This window comes from Enhydra lutris, unplaced genomic scaffold (genome assembly GCF_002288905.1).
Source record: "Enhydra lutris kenyoni isolate GAN:26980312 unplaced genomic scaffold, ASM228890v2 scaffoldscaffold9, whole genome shotgun sequence".
Lineage (NCBI taxonomy): Eukaryota > Metazoa > Chordata > Mammalia > Carnivora > Mustelidae > Enhydra > Enhydra lutris.
This window is the reverse complement of record NW_019154093.1, coordinates 10,130,923-10,150,416: the sequence shown is the minus strand read 5'-3', so window position 1 is coordinate 10,150,416 and position 19,494 is coordinate 10,130,923. Positions and strand designations below refer to the sequence as shown.

The 19,494-nt window shown below is 40.4% G+C and overlaps 1 protein-coding gene across 5 annotated transcripts in view; it reads right to left on the bottom strand.

The window, feature by feature from the left end:
• Window positions 1–19,494, bottom strand: part of LOC111143713 (microtubule-actin crosslinking factor 1) — a 349,979-nt gene that overhangs the window by 86,112 nt on the left and 244,373 nt on the right. For all 5 annotated transcript variants that reach the window (XM_022497542.1, XM_022497538.1, XM_022497540.1 and 2 more), the window contains 10 exons: window positions 19,266–19,389; window positions 18,251–18,459; window positions 17,552–17,869; window positions 14,201–14,367; window positions 12,575–12,731; window positions 10,626–10,743; window positions 6,366–6,428; window positions 5,469–5,710; window positions 4,233–4,362; window positions 3,146–3,345 (listed from right to left, as the gene is read on the bottom strand). In XM_022497542.1, coding sequence (XP_022353250.1) covers window positions 3,146–3,345; window positions 4,233–4,362; window positions 5,469–5,710; window positions 6,366–6,428; window positions 10,626–10,743; window positions 12,575–12,731; window positions 14,201–14,367; window positions 17,552–17,869; window positions 18,251–18,459; window positions 19,266–19,389 — 1,728 coding nt within the window. The remainder of the gene's footprint in view (window positions 1–3,145; window positions 3,346–4,232; window positions 4,363–5,468; window positions 5,711–6,365; window positions 6,429–10,625; window positions 10,744–12,574; window positions 12,732–14,200; window positions 14,368–17,551; window positions 17,870–18,250; window positions 18,460–19,265; window positions 19,390–19,494) is intronic.

The window sequence follows — 19,494 nt, the reverse complement described above, 5'->3', positions numbered from 1 at the left end:
TTCCTTATTTGTCCTACTTTCAACATTAGTTACTAAGGCTGGCCTTGTTTTCTGGATTGGCCCTCATCAGCTTTGCCAGACAAAACCCAGGCCTCTGAATTGCAAGTCTGGAGCCCTGGGCCCAGAGCTAGCTATATTACTGGCTGGGCTTGCCATTTCAACCCTCTATGCCTCTGATTTTTCAAAGTTTCTTTCTTGGAATTCCAACAGCACATACAATCTATACATTACAGCATAGCATGATTAGATAATGAACGTCTTTAAAGCAAGTAGCATGTCTTTTTACACTTTGCTATTCATTGTTTCACTCAGCAAAGTAGTTAGGGTTCAAACTACAGGCTCTGGAGTCAGACTGCTGGGTTCAAATCCTGACTCTATCACTCGTGTACTATATATATAAGTTTAGGTCAGTTCTTAAAGTTTTCCAAATCTTAGCTTCCTCATCTATAAAATGAGCGTAGAATGTACTTATCTTGGCTGTTTTAAGGATTAAATCAAACAATTTATAGAAAGTATTCATCGGGACGCCTGGGTGGCTCAGTTGGTTAAGCAGCTGCCTTCGGCTCAGGTCATGATCCCAGCGTCCTGGGATCGGGTCCCACATCGGGCTCCTTGCTCATCAGGGAGCCTGCTTCTCCCTCTGCCTGCCATTCTGTCTGCCTGTGCTTGCTCTCTCTCCCTCTCTCTCTCTCTCTGACAAATAAATAAAAAAAAAAAAAAAAAAAATTTTTAAAAAAAAAAAAAAAAAAAAAAAGAAAGTATTCATCACTCACACCGTACATAAGTAAGACACAACTTTAAGGAATAACAGATGTGTAAATGATGAACTAAAACAGAATGTAAAAAAAAAGTAAGAATGATAAACACTGATGTGAACGTGGCATTGTGAAAGCAAGAAGTAAGGATGATTAATTCTGTGGAAGATGACAAAAGTGGGCGAGGGAAGTCAGGAAAGCCTTCACAGAGGACACAAGGAAGGAGTTTTCCCAGTGAGCAGACAGTCAGACTGAGGAACGGCATTACAGGTGGAGGGCCTCAGGGTAGCAAAGGCACAGAGCGGTATGAGTATGGTGTGTTCAAGGAAAAGATGAGTTACCTGGTGTGAGCTGAAACCTGGGTATATGGGAGAAGAGTGGGAAACAAGGCTGGCAAGACAAACTGGGACCAGATTGTGGAAAGCCTCATATATGACACTGAGCAGGTACTTGGACTTTGTTCAATCGGCAGCAGAGAGCCAGTGAAGCATTTTCATGTATTCAGATGTGTGAGTTCAGGAGATAATTTGGTAACTGTGGAGAATGCACTAGACAAAGAAACTTTAGGAGGCTGTTGCAATGGTATAGGCCTGAGATCAAACCTCCCTAAGAGAGGAGCACTCAGAATGGGGAATTGGAACAGTAGTTCTCCAAGTATGCTCTAGGGGGCCTCAGGAGTCTCCAGGCCCTTCCAGAGGGTCCCTGAAGTCAAAATATTTTCATAACAATACTAAGATATTATTTGCCTTTTATAATTTTTCTCTCATGAATGTTCAGTGGAGTTTTCCAGAGGCTACATGACATCTGGTATTGCATAAGATTGAGTGCAGAAGTAGATAAGAAAATGTATGAGAATTTCTATTAAGTCAGACATCAAAGAGATTCGCAAAGCCATAAAACAATACCACTCTTACTGAAGTTTTTATGTTTGGAAAATGCTATTTTTTTCATAAAGAAAAAAATGTTCCTTATGTTAATGTTAAATTTTACCAATGTTATTTTAAAATTAATTAATAAATACATATTTTAAAAATATTTTATTTATTCATTTATTTGTCAGTGAGAGAGTACACACAAGCAGGCAGAGAGGCAGGCAGAGGCAACGAGAGAAGCAGGCTCCTTGGGGAGCAAGGAGTCCGATGTGAGACTCGATCCCAGGACCCTGGGATCATGACCTGAGCCAAAGGCAGTGGCCCAACCACCTGAGTCACCCAGGCGTCCCAGTAAATACATATTTTTAAATTCCTCAGTGTTTTTCTTTGTTTTTATTTTTAAGTAGGCTCCACACTCAGCATGGGGCTTGAACTCACGACCCTGAGATCAACACCTGAGTTGAGATCAAGAGTCAGATACTTAGCCAACTAAACTACCCAAGTGCCCCTTTAGTGTTTTAATACAGTAAATATTAATAGATATTAATAGCTAAACAATAGCTCTTTAGGGTCCTCAATAATTTTTTTGAAAAAGATTTTATTTCTTTTAGAGAGAGAGACAAGAAAGAGGGGCAGAGGGGGAGAAGAGACAGAATCTCAAGCAGTTCTGTGCTAAGCACAAAGCCCAATGGGGGGCTCAATTTCATGACTCTGAGTCAAAATCATGAGTCAGATGCTTACCTGACTGAGCTACCCTGGTGCCCCTAGGGTCTTCAATAATTTTTAAGAGTGTAAAAGTGTTTTGAAACCAAAGAGTCTGAAAACCACTGGAATAGAAAAATATTTATAAGTGAACTAAAGAGGACTTGATAATTAATTGGATGCAGGGGCTAAAAGAAAGGGTTCCTTCAAAAACTACTCTTAGGTCTTGATTTAGGGAACTTGGTAGATGATGAGAAGGAATGGAACAAGTTTGGAAGAGGATGTAGAACGAGAAGATTCTCTGGTGCTTACCCAAAAAAGGAAGAGGAGGAGGAGGAAGAGGAAGAAGAAAAAGCTCTCAGCAGGAATTCATTAGAAATGACATCATTTGACCAACCTAAATTTCTATGATGGTGGACACTTAAATCAATTTTTTTTTTTGAGGTTTGAGCAACAGAAAATCTTTAAGTGAAGCCAGCAGATATAAGACATTACATTAAGTAAAATGATCACTACCATTGGGGATTAAAAGTAAAATACAATTCTACAAAGTAATCAGAAATCCCCCATTCTCACATCCACTCATCTTACCGCCTCTGTTAATAATATTAATAATACAATTATTGACTATTTACTATTTGAAAGGCACTATGATAAAGTCCTTATAAACATCTCATTTAAACCGAGGAAAAGAATTCTGGAAGGTTAAGTGACTTGTCTAGGGTCATTTGAAACCTACTTGCTGAGAGCAGCATTCAAAACCAGGTTCATGTGACTCCAATTTCTTTGCTTCACACAGTAAGTTTTGTGGCTCACCTGGACCTGCTGCTTTTGTGCAGTTAGCATGTTGGGGTCAATAGACAGGGGCCCCAGCACCCCCATCATCAGTTCCTTCTCCATTAGCCAGGGCCGGAGCTGGGATTCTGCACCCTGGAAGCTGGCCAGATGACTTGCAGATTCCTCCAGTTGCCTTTGCCGGGCCATGGTCACTTCAGTGGCCCTTTCCCACCGGGAATCTGTAGAGGGGAAATGGAAATGAGAGAATGTGTTCCTTTAGTCTCACCAGCCACTGGCCTGATCCCTAAGTTATGTTCCTAACAAACTACAGGAAATGACCCCTGCAGCATTAGTTAAAAAATTTTAAGTTAAGGGACGCCTGGGTGGCTCAGTTGGTTAAGCAGCTGCCTTCGGCTCAGGTCATGATCCCAGCATCCTGGGATCGAGTCCCACATCGGGCTCCTTGCTCAGCGGGAGCCTGCTTCTCCATCTGCCTCTGCCTGCCACTCTGTCTGCCTGTGCTCACTCTGACAAATAAATAAAATCTTTAAAAAAATTAAAAAAAAAAAAATTTTAAGTTAAAAATAACCTTCATTTAATTTTAGCTAAAATAACACAGTTCTGTACTTGATTGTGGTGGTGGTTATATGAAACTACACAGCACACACACACACACACACACGGATGCAAGTCTATCTTATTATTATATTATTTTATGGCCTGTTATTTAACTCTTACTATATCATAGACATCTTTCATGCCAGTGATTTTTTCATGCCAATAAACATTATCAATATTATTTATATATAGTTCAGTATGAACACAGAATAATTCTAGTAAATAGATTATTTCCCATTTTTCATTTTCATTACCAGTGCTCTCCTTATCACAGCAGACTACCAGATTGACTTGCCCAAGAAAGCCAAACTTCTGAGACTGTTGAGTGGAACCTCTAGATTTATTTTTCCTAATCAGACTCACTCACTCCCTAGCCCTATTTGGGTCTCTTGATTGCTTATGAAAATTAACTAAAAATAAGTCCTGCTTTATACGATGTGCTGAAATTCTATATTTGCTTCAAAGAGAAGCAATTTAGTGAATTTGCAACATCCCTCTGAATACTTACTAAGTTCCTCTTGCATTTCCTTCCAGTTTTCTGCTTCTTGTGAGTTGGGATATGCCATCAGTAATCCAGACAGGGATTCCTTTACTTTTTGGATTTTAGGAGAATTCTGTTCCAATTCAGCCAGGAAGGCCTAGGAGAGAGAACATCAGGGATGCCATGAGACTTCTGCACAGGAAAGTTATGTGTGTGGAGGAAAGTACTAGAAGACTGGGCCACAATTAAAGGCTCCACTTCTGATTCTATCAGTGACTTATCTCATAATTTTAAGACACTTAACAATCCTGCTTCAATTTTTACTTTAAAATGAAAATCAGACAAGATCTAAATTTCTTTTATGTACAACATATCGGTAGAACCCAGTAAAAAGGTATTATTAATCCCATATGATGATGATGATGGTGACGTCAAGGACATTTATGTAGCTGGAAAAGATGGCATGCTATCCAATTAGAATATAAAAAATTTTGGCAAAAACATTTTTTTTTAAATTTATTATTTATTTGACAGACAGAGATCACAAGTAGGCAGAGAGGCAGGCAGAGAGAGAGGGGGAAGCAGGGTCCCTGCTGAGCAGACAGCCCGATGTGGGGCTCGATCCCAGGACCCTGGGATCGTGACCTGAGCCAAAGGCAGAGGCTTTAACCCACTGAGCCACCCAGGTGCCCCGCAAAAACATTTTTTTGATAGGACTTTCTATATGGTTTTATTTTTCCCGATAGTTTTCCTAGTCCTACATGTCAACCTTAAGAAAGAACCGTAATCACAGCTACACTTAAATATCCCCAAGAGTTGGAAAGGGGCTTTGATAAGAACAGTTTGATTTACAGCATCATAGGGGAAACAAGATCCCATTCTCAGTGAGCTGATACTTCAGAGGAGGGATATTTTCTTTCTGTAAACAGATGTTTTTTTCTTTTTTTAAGTTTTATTTAGGTAATGTCTACATTCAATGTGGGGCTCAAACTCATGACCCTGAGATCAAGAGTCACATGCTCTTCTGACGGAGCCAATCAGGTATGCCTGGTTTCATTTCTGAATATTATTTATAATAATTTCTCATTTCATAGGTAAGAAAATTTTCTAGGAGAGTTTAGGCATATTAATCCTTTGAAAGGGCTCCTTGTGGCCTGGGTGGGTGGCCGTGTCCCATGTTCAGGTCCCGGGCTCGGGCAGGAACACCCGTATGACAGTGCCTTCCGCTTAGCATTTGGGATGCAGCTAATGTGAACACAGTACCTTGTTAGAGTCTGCTTGGGCTCTCACTGTTTCTGGCTTGGTTGGAGATGAAGAGGTATCCATGGCTTTCAGGACTTCCTCTTTTGATTCCAGCCACTGCAGCACTGAGCCGGCTTCCTTCTGAACTTCCTGCATTCGGCTGAGGACAGCCTGAAGGCTTTCCTGGCGTTCCCGAAGCACTCCCCCCAGTTTCTCATATTTCAAGTTTACATCTGACATGTCACACTGGATCTCCGTCAGATCTAGTATCACAGAAACAAAAATCAGATCGGGAATAGCTCTCTAAGCCTCCCCATGGGCTCCTCATGCTAAATTACTCAATAGGATTAAAAGTCTCTCCTACTCCTTCTAGTGAACTAGAGATTCTTTTCCTGCTAAATCACATAAAAGTTCTTGTTCATATATACAAAGCAAAAGAGCTTTCATTAATCTGCTTTCAGATTTTGACATTAGGTACTCAGATGTACAAATAAAATGCTAAATACACTTGGGAACTGCAGAAATGAAGGGAGTGAAGGATTTGGGGCACTCTTCTGCCCCCACTTCTCCAAATAACAGAGAAATCATGGAGCCGGAAGGCTGAGGGTTAGACTAGACTACCTCTAATGTGGCTTTCTTTAGGACTCAAAGATTCACATATATTTTCTTCAAGGTCTTTCCTCACTGGTCTTATCTGGTGGCCCAATTTATTTCCTAGTACCGCATCTAACTGGCTGCCAACCCATTTAGCCTTTAGTGACCCAGCAAAGAAGCATCACAGTGGCTTCTCCCCAGATTTTTACCCTCGTACCCATCCTGGCAGCAGTTCTTTCACACATACAGAAACATACACAGATGCCAATACGAACACTGTCCTAACACATCCAACAAAGAAGCACTGTGAAATGACATTCTCACCTTTGCAGGTGTGGTATCCGTTTACACTGCCTACAGAGCTTCCTACAGAGGGCAGTATGGAACCTGAGCAGAAGGACAGGGAGACAAACAGGGCAAGACAAACGTGTTAGGAATACATACAGGCACTGAATTTGTTCTCTGGCACTCACTTTTAAGCTCAGGTATCAGGAGGTTAACACAGCACAAGACAACATACTCATGGAAAGAGACAAATCATTTTAGCTGCCAGGCAAGAGAGCATCACTCAGGTATTTTGGCTTCTTAGCAGTAGTGATTCCTAACCCGTTCTAAATGAAACCTGAATTCCCTTCCTTGATCTCTGACTTGAAATGTTTGGATCCTGCCACAATGCTGCAAAGCAAGTACTGATAAAATGATTATGTCTTTATAATCTGTGCTGTCTGCCACACTTTGGAACAAGAATTTATAATAAAGCCAAAAAGGTTCAACTTTAACATCAATGTCCTTCAACTTGATAAAAATGAACAATGAGTGTAATTAAGGACAGAAGAAGTAGTAGTCTTTTAATAAAGACATCCAAAATGAGTCCTTATATTGCTTCAAAAGGCAGATTCTCTGTCTTTTCTTCCATGACTTTCTGCTTTCCTTCCCCACCAGAAAACGGAAATTCTAAGCGCCAATAAACCTGACTCATAAATATTCCCATAAATTCTGCTTTGGGCCTTTGGTTCTGTTTCTAATTACCACGATTTCACCTATATTCTCCCCATGTTGATTCCTTGTATTTTAGGAGTATCCCAAGTTAAGTAAAAATCAGATCATGTAATTATAGAAATTATACAGAAATGTGAAGAATAGTCATGATATAATATTATAAGGAGAGAATAAAACTCTCATGTGCACTGATTTCACTGGAAAAATTTATGTTAAGGTTATATATCAAAATATAGTAACTGTGAAACTTTTAAATGCTAACATTACTGTACTTTCTTTTTTTTTTTTCCTTAAGTAGGCTCCACACCCAGTGCGAAGCCCAATGCAGGGCCTGAACTCAGGACCCTGAGATTAAAACCTGAGTTGAAATCAAGAATTGGACACTTAACTGACCAAGTCACCCAGGCACCCCAATATTATTGTATTTTCAGTGAAAAAATGGATCAAACAAAAAGATCATATTCCACTGCAATAGGGGGATGACCAAAAGAGAAACTGGACTAGTAATTGGGAAAAGAGGGTCCTGGCCAAGACCGTTGCTCACTCGGTATGTGAGCTTTAGTCTGCAGATAGACCTCAATGTCTTCTCTAGTATATGAAGATAATACTAGCTATCCTGTCAGCGCTGATGGGGTCGCTGGAGAGAGGTAATGAGGGAGTGTACGTGAAAGCACTTTATGAAACAAAAAGAGCTACACAAATGTCAAGAACTGTAATATTCATGATTTTTCAGAGGTAGAACAGAACTTTGAGAGCACTCAGGTTAGTGATCTTCAAAGCAGCAAAGGTGGTGCTTTAGGGACTCTGTAAATGTTTGGTTTAGATTTAATCTTCAGAATATATTTCTGACTACTTAGAAATAGCAAGAAAACATACACATTCGATTATGTTGAACACCACATCTTAACTCACTAGATACAACCAATGTATGCTGCTTTGGGGAGAGAATGAAATAGCTCCTGTACCTCCCTGCCTACATTTAAACTTCTTTTTGAGTGTCACTGATTAGAAAAGCTGTAACTCTTTGCCAGCACTTGACAGGAGTCAAACCTACACATGTCCGCTCGTACAAAGAAAGACATTACAGCATGTGTGTATTTATTAAAGAAAGTGACAAGAAAGTCTAAGGTGCATCTACTCAAAGCAGGCTCTCATTAGGGCAGAACCATGTGGTAACAGAATTCTTTTTTTTTTTTTTTTTAAAGATTTTTATTTATTTATTTGACAGAGGGAGAAAGAGCACAAGTAGGCAGAGAGGCAGGCTGAGGGAGAGGGGGAAGCAGGGAGACCAATGTGGGGCTCGATCCTAGGACCCCTGGGATCATGACCTGAACTGAAGGCAGACGCTCAACAGACTGAGCCACCCAGGCGCCCTGGTAACAGAATTCTTAACACGTCAGGTTATGATGATGTCAGGTTATAGGCAAGCTTTTGTCCTCTGTGCCAGTTTTAGGTGTTTTCTATGTTTAAGAAAAGAATGTGATTCTTCATTAAAATTCTTGGTGATTTAACTTGGAAACAAGAATTTATTACATCACTTTCAAGCTTCTAGTTCAGTTTAACTGAGGAGTATTCTGAGACTATAAAGTGAACTTTTTTTTTCACCTTGAATCAAGTATATTTGTGTTTGAATTTAGGCTGCATCACTTACATAGTGGGTGACATCTTAGTTACTGTGGCCCCTCAGTCCCCTTCTTTCACCTGTACTAAATGTATAATTTCTACCCCATAACTCTTGAGGAAATTAAGAAATGAGTAATTAATGGGAAACTGGTAAGCAATCTACAAGACAATAATACTTGAGATTATCTTTCCCAATGGGTCAAATTTACTTGAATTGCTATGGACAAATATCACTTACATTACTATCAATTATCTACAAAACTCTAGAAGAGTTTAGTAAATAGACAGTTAAAGATGCACACTCAGAACCAAATAATTTCCCAAAACCTATTAGACAATGCCTAACACTTCACTGAAAGGACACCCCATACTTTTCTGTTGTCCATTTCCAAGACTTTGACAATCTTTTCTGACACAGGTGAACCGTAAAGTGAACTTTTAAAACATTCGTCATCCTTTACAACTATTTATCTGCATGACTTGTATTTTATGAGTAAAATGCAACCAAACAAAATGGAGAAATAAATCTCACAATAAAGCTATCATCCAAAAATCCTTTGTCAAAACTTTATATTCCAGGGCCACTGGGTGGCTCAGTGGATTAAGCCTCTGCCTTCAGCTCAGGTCATGATCTCGGGGTCCTGGAATCGAGCCCCTCAACAGGCTCTCTGCTCAGCGGGGAGCCTGTTTCCCCCTCTCTCTGCCTGCTGCTCTGCCTACTTGTGATCTCTCTCTCTCTGTCAAATAAATAAATAAAATATTAAAAAGAAAAAAAACTTTATATCCCCTAAAATAGTCTTAATGTTTTTACTGATGAATTTCATAATAGATAAAGTGCTTTAAATTTTCTTATAAGGGAACTTTATGCCAACAAAATATCATTTGTATCTGTTTTATGTAGTAGAGTTCTATTTGAGATTATTTAAAAAAATATTTTAGTGTTTTAAAATGTTTGAAAAACCAATGCTCTAGTCTAGGAGTCAAAAAACTATCCTGCCCAAATCTGGCCCTCTGCCTATTGCTGTATATAAAGTTTTATTTGAACACAGCCACATCCATTCACTTGTATATTGTCTATGACTGTTTTTGTGCTCCAGTAGTAGAGATGTGTAGTGTGACAGAGCCCATGTGGCTCACATCCTTAAATATTTACTATATGGCCCTTTACCGAAAAAGCTTGCTGACTCCTGATGTAGTCACACACTAGTAAGTCCCTGAACTTAGAGGTTTCATGTGTTGCAATATAAGAATCACCGATTCCCTGAAATGTTGTCATTTCTGGGTAGTTCCAAGAGATCTTCAAACTTCAAGAGAAAAGTGGCTGTTCTCAGGAGGAAAAAATAAACTTTTGCCCTACAACTGAAGTGATTCGTAGGTGTACACTAACACAGTCTGGCAACAAAACCTATGAGATGCCAATTAAAAAACCAGAAAGTGACTGTAAGTTCATACGGATTTTGTTTGAAAGACTTAATTTGCCACCAGAGATTATTCATACATCTGGGCACAATCTTTGTATTCACTTCCAGGAAGTGTGGCAGTCTTTGATAGACCAACACTGACTCCTAAATACCTAGTCTCTCTCAAGATGTCTTGCTTAGCCCTGGAGACAGGGCTGACTCTAGTTTAAAGATGATACATAGCCATCCATTTCCATGTTTAAAAAAAAGAAACTTGCCGAGATGGAAATCTTATTTTAATCCTTCTCTGTTCATTAAGGCCAACTAGTCCCTTAACTTTTTCCCATTACAGGAAGGAATTCTGCAAAATGGAGCAAAGTTATACAGCTAGCAAATAGGGAACAGATCAGGTTGAGGGGGAAGACTGCTTGTGGATCGCTCCCCTTCATTCTCATATCAACCTTGATTCTGACTTTTATTAAATAAGGGGTCATAACCGAAGGCCAACAGTCAAAGGGAAGAATGATATTTATTTACTGCATTTTTAAGAGCCTATACTCACCTGTCTTGGCTTGGGAATCGGGTGCTGTGATCTCCATGATGAGATTTTCTAAGGAAGTGCCTTTGCAGTTGATTTCTTCCACCAAACTTCCTTTACTGGCCCAGTCATCTAGAAGATCCTGTTAACATAACAGCTAAATGTAAGTGACATCTGTGGACATTCTTCACATCAGTAGGGACACCTGCTCTTGTACATATACCCCCTAAACTTCTGATAAGCATTAAGTGACCACCCTTGTGTATGCAGCCACTGCAAGATCTTGGTTTAGCCAGCCATGATGTGAAAGAACGAGATCCTGGAATATTCAGGATCTTCCCATTCATTCGTTCATTCATCAATTATTTATCAAGCCTTACTGTAGGCTAGGCATCATGCCTAACACTGAGGATACAAAATGGGATTATGGCACAGTTCCTAAAACTAAGAAGTCAGATTATCAATTGAATTATAATGTGATAAATGCTATTACAGAAATATAGACAGTAAGAAAACTCTGAGAGCACAAGAGGAGACACATCTAACTCTGCCTAGAGGGAGGGCAGCTTTGAGTGAAGAATAAGGTAGTAAAAGGGAACAGCATGCATGTAAAGAATAGAAAGGAAATGGCAAATAGAGAGTAAAATGTGGAGCTAGACACTGAGATGAAGAGAAATACACAGAATCACATAGGCTACACTTTGCATTTTCAAGGTAACTTTTATATTGCTCTTAAAGCCGGAGCTCTCACTACCATAGAAAACCATTAGGAAACAAAGGCATCTGAGTAACTAGGTCATATTGTCTCTATGTGGATCGCCTGTTACAGAAGTAGAATTCCACTAATTCCAAAGCAGGGGCACCTTCTTAACCTTGAATCCCTTCCTCCACACTGAATTTCCCTGACAATCTACTTAGTTTGTTTTTTACTTTAAACTGCCCAGAAGCAGAGAAGAGCCATGCTCATGCTGCCTAACTGCAAACGGAGCCTTGTGAATTCACAACTATCAATTACTTTATTAATCACTCTAGATTCCAAAGAGCCACAGTTAGCAAACCAGGCATCGACTCACAGGGTATTTTAAATTTTTGAAAGAAGTACAGTGACATTGTTGGATACCATGTGAACAACCACTATGAAGTTACTGAGACCTAATCAGGTAGCAAGTGAGACTTTTTAGTTTTTTCTTTCTTTCTTTTCTTTTTTATGCCTAGAGGAACCCTGAATAATTTCTTGAAGCACTAAGGACACTGTGAACCTAGAAATTGTAAAGCCTCTGCCCCGGGGGATTCCTCATAGCAAATGCTCCTGGCACTCCCTCTGTGAAAGCAACCAAACTCTTTCCCTGTCATCTGGCCGAAAATAAATCCTGCTTTACTAAGCAAATAAGGAGAATGCACAAACAGTAGCTGGAGGTAGATGTGGCTTGATTTCAACAAAAAGAAGAGATGTGTTAGAGGCGCAAGCAGAGGCTGAATGACTCAAAGAAGGAATTCTGCCAGGGATGGGAGAAAGGTTGATCCTACTCTGGAAGGTACCATCCAACCATCTGATTCTAACTTTTCCTTTCTTAGCTATAGAGCTAGTTCTTCTTTCCTCAATTTCCTGATCATGCATCTGGTCACTTGCTCATACATAACTTTCTAATTCTCAAACACACATGAAGACTGTAAGCTTCTCAAGGACTAGACTTTAACAACTATCTTTTTCATGACCCACCACAGCAGGAGAGACATCTGAAAAACAGCTGAAACCTAATAGATCTTATTCCCAGATTACTTTTTTGGTTTTGGTTTTTAAATAGGAGACATTTTGGTGCTCAGTGCTTGGGTAGGGGTAGGTGTGAATCACATAAAGAAAATGGGATTATGATGCAGAAGGATAACTTGGACTTGTCACATCACTTCCCTGGCCACACAAGCTTCCAAACTGCTGTCTAGCCTGGCTCCTGGAGCTCTGTTGGTTCACCTACCTTCAGGTGTTCAATCTGCTTTTCCAGCTCTTTCATACTCATAAAAGTCTCTGCAGGTGGAATATTCCCTTCAGTTTCCTTTAGCCATTTTTGGAAGGTCCTAACCAGCTTCCGAAATTCATCCAATTGCTCCCGACAAGATGACGCATCTTCCTCTCTGTCAACAACATCGAAGGCATTTTGTTACTTGCCAGACTAAGCTTCATGAAGATGTCAAGTTGAACTAAAACTACACTCATCCTGGGACTCTAAGCATCTTTTCCTTACAGGGCCTGTTCTTTCCCATAATCTGTTCCACAGCAGCTTTGGCTAAATCAGCACATACAATGTAGGAGAACATCAAACTAAGGAATCTGTTGCCCTTGTTTGGACATTTCTGGGGAGAGGAGTCTTCAATCTTACTCCAGGCTAAAGTGAAAGTGAGAGAAACGAAAAGGAGCCTGCTATTTAGGTGCAATGATACAATGGAAAGAATGTAGGCTGGCTTTGGATCTCAAGTCCAGCTCTGTCACTTTTTAGGTAGTTGACTCTTTCAAGGCCTAATTCAAATGCTAATCCTGTTAGCAAACAAAACGCTGAAACGGAGGCTCAGAGAATGTTAGATTTAGCACACTAGGGGCTCCTGGGTGGCTCAGTTGGTTAAGCTCAGGTCGTGATCCCAGAGTCCTGGGATGGAGCCCCACATCAGGCTCTCTGCTCAGCGGGGAGCCTGCTTCTCTCTCTCCCCTCTGCTCCTCCTCTATTTCCCTAGAGATAGAGGTAAATAAGTAGAATCTTTGGGGGCGGGGGGGAAGCATACAAATGGGTAAAATGAGCCAAGGACAAAGGAGAATTCTATTTCAAAATTAAATTTTGGAAGTGGCCACATCTATCAAACTTCAAGCCAGAGATCCTGGTTCTTCCTACAGCTAAATGGCCCTGAATACAGAGGAAGAACAAGCTTTCCTGGCCTCTGCCCCCCTTTTCTCCACTAAGTAACCTGGGGCTTACAGTGTTGTTTTGAGCAACTGCTTTCCTCCAGTCACTTTCCTCAGGCAGTCACTTGCCAAGTCAAGATTATATATGGCTAAACCAAGAGAGGAAGTCTTATCAAGCTCCTAAACCCATGTGAGGTTTTCTAATGCAATCATGGCATTTCAACAGTCAGCAGATAATCTGAAATCAGCCACCTCTGTCATATATTCCCATGTTTCCCTTAAAAGAAGAATCCAGACTCTCCTCCAAAACAACTTAAATGTGGTCAAAGCAAGCAGAAAGAGAACCAATATAACTATTAATTACATCTGGAAAGTCTCCTCCAATTTTTCTCTTTATTTCAAATTCTGTCACAATCCTACTTGCTGTCCCACATTTATTCTGTTAGGTCCAGGTGATCTGGGCTATTGACTGAGGGAAACTGAGCCCCATTACTGAGAAGGAATTCATGATTTAGTAATAGAAAACCACTAAGCACCAAGTAGATTAAATAGCTTTGCCTAAAAGAGGCACTTTCCAATCTCCTGCGACTCAGTAGCAGACTTCCTGATGCCATCTTTTCTACTAAAGGAAGAAGAGAAAATAATTTTATTCAATAGCAAAAAAAAAAAAATGAGCTTCCCCAATTGACCAACACATATGAAAACTCACCTTTCTTTAACTGTCTTCTGTAACTCTGTGAAGTCCTTTCTGAGGTTCTGTACCCTGTCCTGGTGCAGGGATAGGTCCAGTGTAAAGCCACAGGAGCTCAGTTCTGTGACCAGGTGCTCAAGAGTCTCAAGGTTCTCCTGTTGATCTTCCATTTCTGAATTGAGCTCCTGTTAAGCAAACAGGAAAATGTACTAAATCCCTGATCGTTATAAATAAATACACTCTAAAAAAATAGGTATCTATACTAAATTGGAGGCAAGTCCCCCCAATCTGTAGGACAAGAGGGAACAAGAAAAGAGGCATGCTCACTGGGTCAACTACTAGATCAAAGCAATAAATACAGAGAATTTTTCCAGGCCACCTGAGAGTGGCTAGGAATTGAAAATGAATATTGTCTCCTTTATTATTTTTTAAAAGATTTTATTTATTTACTTGGCAGATAGAGAGAGACAGTGAGAGAGGGAACACAAGCAGGGAAAGTAGAAGAGGGAGAAGCAGGCTTCCTGCTGAGCAGGTAGTCTGAAGTGGGGTTCAATCCCAGGACCCTGGGATCATGACCCGAGCCGAAGGCAGGCACTTAACAACTGAGCCACCCAGGTGCCCCAGAATATTGTCTCCTTTAAACAAATGTTCAAAGGTTTGGGAGGCAGCATGACAGAATGAAAAGAATGGAGGTTTCCGGAGTCAAAAAGAGTCCTGAAAATCAATCATGGCTTTGCTACTTCTAGCTTATGATCTTAAACTACTAAATTTCTCTAAGCTCCTATAGCCTATCTCTTCTGTAAAACAGGGCAAATATACACTCTCCACTATTATTTAACTCTGTACTCAAGATAATAGCCAATGCAATTAGGTAAGAGAAAATAATCTGTGGCATACAAATTGGAAGAGGTAAGACTATATTTGCAGATTATCTGGAAGTATACTTATAAAACCCAAGAGAATCAATAATACAATTAAACAATGAAGTAATCCAATAAGGTAGCAGGATATAAAACCAACACATAAAATCAAGAGTGAAAACTTCATTTACAATATACAGCATAAAAGGTACAATTTTAAGAACCAACTAACAAGAAACATGCAAAACCCTTATGAATAAAACCTTAAAATATCTGACAGACACAAGCACACCTCAATAAATGGAAAGACATCCATAAAGATATGTGTGTGTGCATATGTATGTGTGCATACATGCATGTGTGAATAAATAAATTTAACATGATCCAAATAGAAATACCAATTTTTCAAAAAATACCAATTTCCCCCTATGACTAATAAAGTTGATTTTATTTTATTTTATTTATTTATTAAAGATTTTATTTATTTATTTGACAGACAGAGACCACAAGTAGGCAGAGAGGCAGGCAGAGAGAGGAAGGGAAGCAGGCTCCCTGCCAAGCAGAGAGCCTGATGCGGGGCTCGATCCCAGGACCCTGGGATCATGACCTGAGCCGAAGGCAGAGGCTTTAACCCACTGAGCCACCCAGGCACCCTAATAAAGCTGATTTTAAAGTTCACATGGAAAAATAAATGTATAGTTACTGGTGTGAAAATCCTGAAAGAAAAAGACAGAGAGAGAGACTAGCCCTCCTAGATAGTAAAACATACCATGAAGGCTCTAGAATAAAAAATAGCGTGCTCTGGTTCATGAACAGACAGACCAGCAAAGCAGAACAGAAAATCCAGAAACAGACCTGAGTCCACATGGACATTCTATATCTGATAAAGATGACTTCTCAAATCACTGGGGAAAAGATGGACTTTTCAAAGAAATGATACTGGGAATAACTAGAGAGACCTTCAGAAAAAGAACTTAGATTCATACTGTGCACTCTATCTCAGAATAAACTTGAAATGTTAAAAGATTCAAACGTAAATGAGAGAAAGAAATGATTTGAATTCTACAAGCAAGCATGTGTGAATTCCTTCAAACCCGGGTGTGGTAAAAGACTTTAAAAAATACATGTTCAATAAAAAGTGATAAAATCTACTATGTAAACATTTAAAAGCCTTTTACATGGCCAAATTCCCTATAAGCAGAGACAAAAGACAACTGTGAAAAAAGATTTTCAACATATCACACATAAAGAACCAATCTCCCTAATATAAAACTCCCATAAATTGAAAGAAGAAAAGAACAAAACAAATTCCTGACAGAAAATAGTAAAGGCCATGAACCAAGAGTTGGCAAATAAATGTCCCTTAAATGTATAAAAACATACTCAACTTCATCAGAGAAGAAATAAAAATAAAAACCACATTGAAATATTATGTTGTATCAATCAGATTAACAGGAACTCAAATGCTGTTCTGCTGGTGAGGCTGCAGGGGAAACAGGTACTTTCATGGATTGTTGGTGGGAATGTAAAATGGTGAAATCCTGACAGACTAGGATCTAGGTGAGAAGGATGCTGGTACCATTCCTTCTACTTTTCTGTACATCTGAAATCACTCAAAACAAAACTCAAAAAGGATAGCAAACCAAAGTATGAGATCCCACTTTAATATGGAGAAAGTTAGTTGGATAATCCCAAGGCACCAATGTGGGGACATAGGAATGCTGAGTTCCTACAGGTGGAAATGTGGGCACCTGGAGCCAAGGTGGCCACTCCTTGGTCAAATTAAGTACAGGCATACACTCTGACCTACAATCCTACTCCACGTGTCTCTGTATCTGTTGTAGGTAAGACTCTTTGTCAAACATTTCTAACTGCACTTACTAGGTATACGGTAGGAACACATTTCTCCACTCCCTTGAAAGCCAGGTGTGAAACCTGCTTTAACTCGTGAAATGAAAATGGATTTGATATGCCCTCTCCCTGCTGCAGCGGTAGTCATGAAGGTGCAGGGCAGGATAAAGTCAGCAATGACTTGATCCCTGAGTGACCATGATGAGCTAAATAGCCCCACTGATCTGGGTTGAACATGCAGAATGCGTGAAAAATAAATCTAAGGTGTTTTTTTAAAAAATGGACAAACAGTATCTAGTTTACAGGGTGGTTGTGATAATTTTTTTTAAGATTTTATTTATTTATTTGAAAGGGAGAGTGAGAGAGTATATGCACAAGCAGGGGCAGCTGCAGGCAGAGGCAGAGGGAGAAGCAGACTTCCCACTGAGCAGGAAGCCTAATGCAAGGCTCGATTCCAGGACCCTCAGATCATGACCCGAGCCACAGGCAGACGCTCAACTGATTGAGCAACCCAGGCGCCCCTGGTTGTGATAATTCTTTAAGAGAATGTAGGTAGAGTTTCTACGACTGACTGACATACTATGCACTCCGTGATTGCTGGTCCCCTCCTTGCCCTTCTTTTCTCTTTGTTCTGCCACGGTGGCAGATACAGTCTCACCTGGATCTGCTGGAAGAAGTGTGCAATATCTTGATCTGGCTGATTTCCAGAAGCTAGCATCCGGCTTTTGTTTTCCATGAATTGCTGCAACTTATCAGAGAGATGTTCAAACATCTCCGCCTGGGGCAGAAGCTTCTTCAGGGAGCTCTCCTTTTCTTGCTGCCGGAGACAGAGCTGTTCGAAGCGCTGGCTCACCTCTGCCAGTTTGCCCTGCAGCACGGCAGCTGTGGCGCTGTCTGCTGTCTCCATGAATCGCGTCACCATCTCACGGGTGGCCTCCAAGCTGCTCTTCTGCCGAGCAATGTCCTGCTTCAATTTCTGTCACCAAAAAATGTGTCGGTCAGCTCCTGGCTCACTTATCCTAGGATATTCAAGCCACAAACCAATAATTTTCTAGTAATTTCGGCTCACCTGATCAAGGAAGGCAGGACTACAAATGACTGAGCCTCTGGAATACAAACATCTATTCCCTTAGTTCCCCACTGCATTCCATTAATGACTTCACTGAGCCACTCTTCCTCAAGCTTAAATGGTTTAGAAATTGGGTAGAAATATCTTTACGTGGATTAGTCATCATCTCTAAAGTCTTATTAGAGGATTCATGGAAATGAATTCTTTTCCTGATACTTTTTCAAAATGATGTAATCACGGAACATAGCAAATACGCCATTGACGCTAACTCTTGGGCCTAGGTCTCACCATATTAGTGGCCAGGGCTTCCTGGATGACTCCCAGGGACAGGGATGCCACCTGCTCCTCCTCCAGGTTTTGTTCAACTTCCCTGATGGACTGCAACAAGCTCTCCAGGCTTTCTTGGACACTCTGAGATCGGGCAATCGCCTTCTGCAGCAGAGCAGAGCGCTCAGCCAGGCTACTCGACAGGCTTTGAAAACGGCTGAGTATGGAATCTGGAAAACCAAGGCCATGAGAAGAGAGCGGACTATTTTCATGTTGTGCTTTTAAAAACAACGTATATAAATCACACATGTTAATCACAATAATAATAGACATTAAGACAAATAGAAGGGATAAGTTTAAAGTGCATTTTGTATTTGAGCCAAATTCACAAAGCATCATTTAGCCCCTACCAAGTGCCAGAAATTGTGCTGGATGCTGAGGACTGAAGATAATTAAGGTAAGTCCCTGGCTTCTATAAACTTAAGACTGTAAACATTCAGCATAGGCAGAAAAGGGTACATCACAACTAGCCATAAAAATAAAACTGCAAGTGCTATACTGACGCTAAGAGTGATGTACTAGAGAAAGCTGAAAGAAGAATGATTCTTTCTTATCTTTTATTTCTTTTGGGGCTTGGAGGTGGTGGCCAGGACTTTACAAAGGAAGTAACCGCTCAGGTACATCTAGGAGCTTGAGCAAGATTTCATCACACATGCTAAACTCTCAATAAATGTTAGCAGCTGAATCACAGGGAAAACTTCAGGGGTAAAGTAATGAGGAAATGACTAGTTTACTTGGGAAAGGAAAGAAGCAGGGCATGGCTAGAGGGCAGCATGCCTGGGGAAAGGGGCTGAAACCAGATTGCAAAGACCTTCAATGGTACAAGAACAAAGTTTGCTGGACAGTAAGCTCTTGCTGTTTGTGTTCCCGGCCCCTAGCCAGCACCACACATACTTGTACAATACAGTCTGACGTATTACAAAACAGTGGCATGCACGGGAATTAAGGGAGTGTTCTTGTTATTGCTGCTTCATACCTGTAGTTTCTTGAACATGCTTGCAGTCTGGGGCTGGCTCGCCTTCAATTTCCATGAGGTCATGAGCTACTTTTTGGAGCTTTTCTACAGGGACTTGGTGCTCAGCTAATTCCTCCTGCAACTGCTGCTTGTCCATGAAAAAGGCCAAAAGTAAAACCTCTGAGTAATCAAAGCTGGTTCTAGGAACCAAGGGCTACTTAGCATAGCGTTACTATGAATATTCTACAAA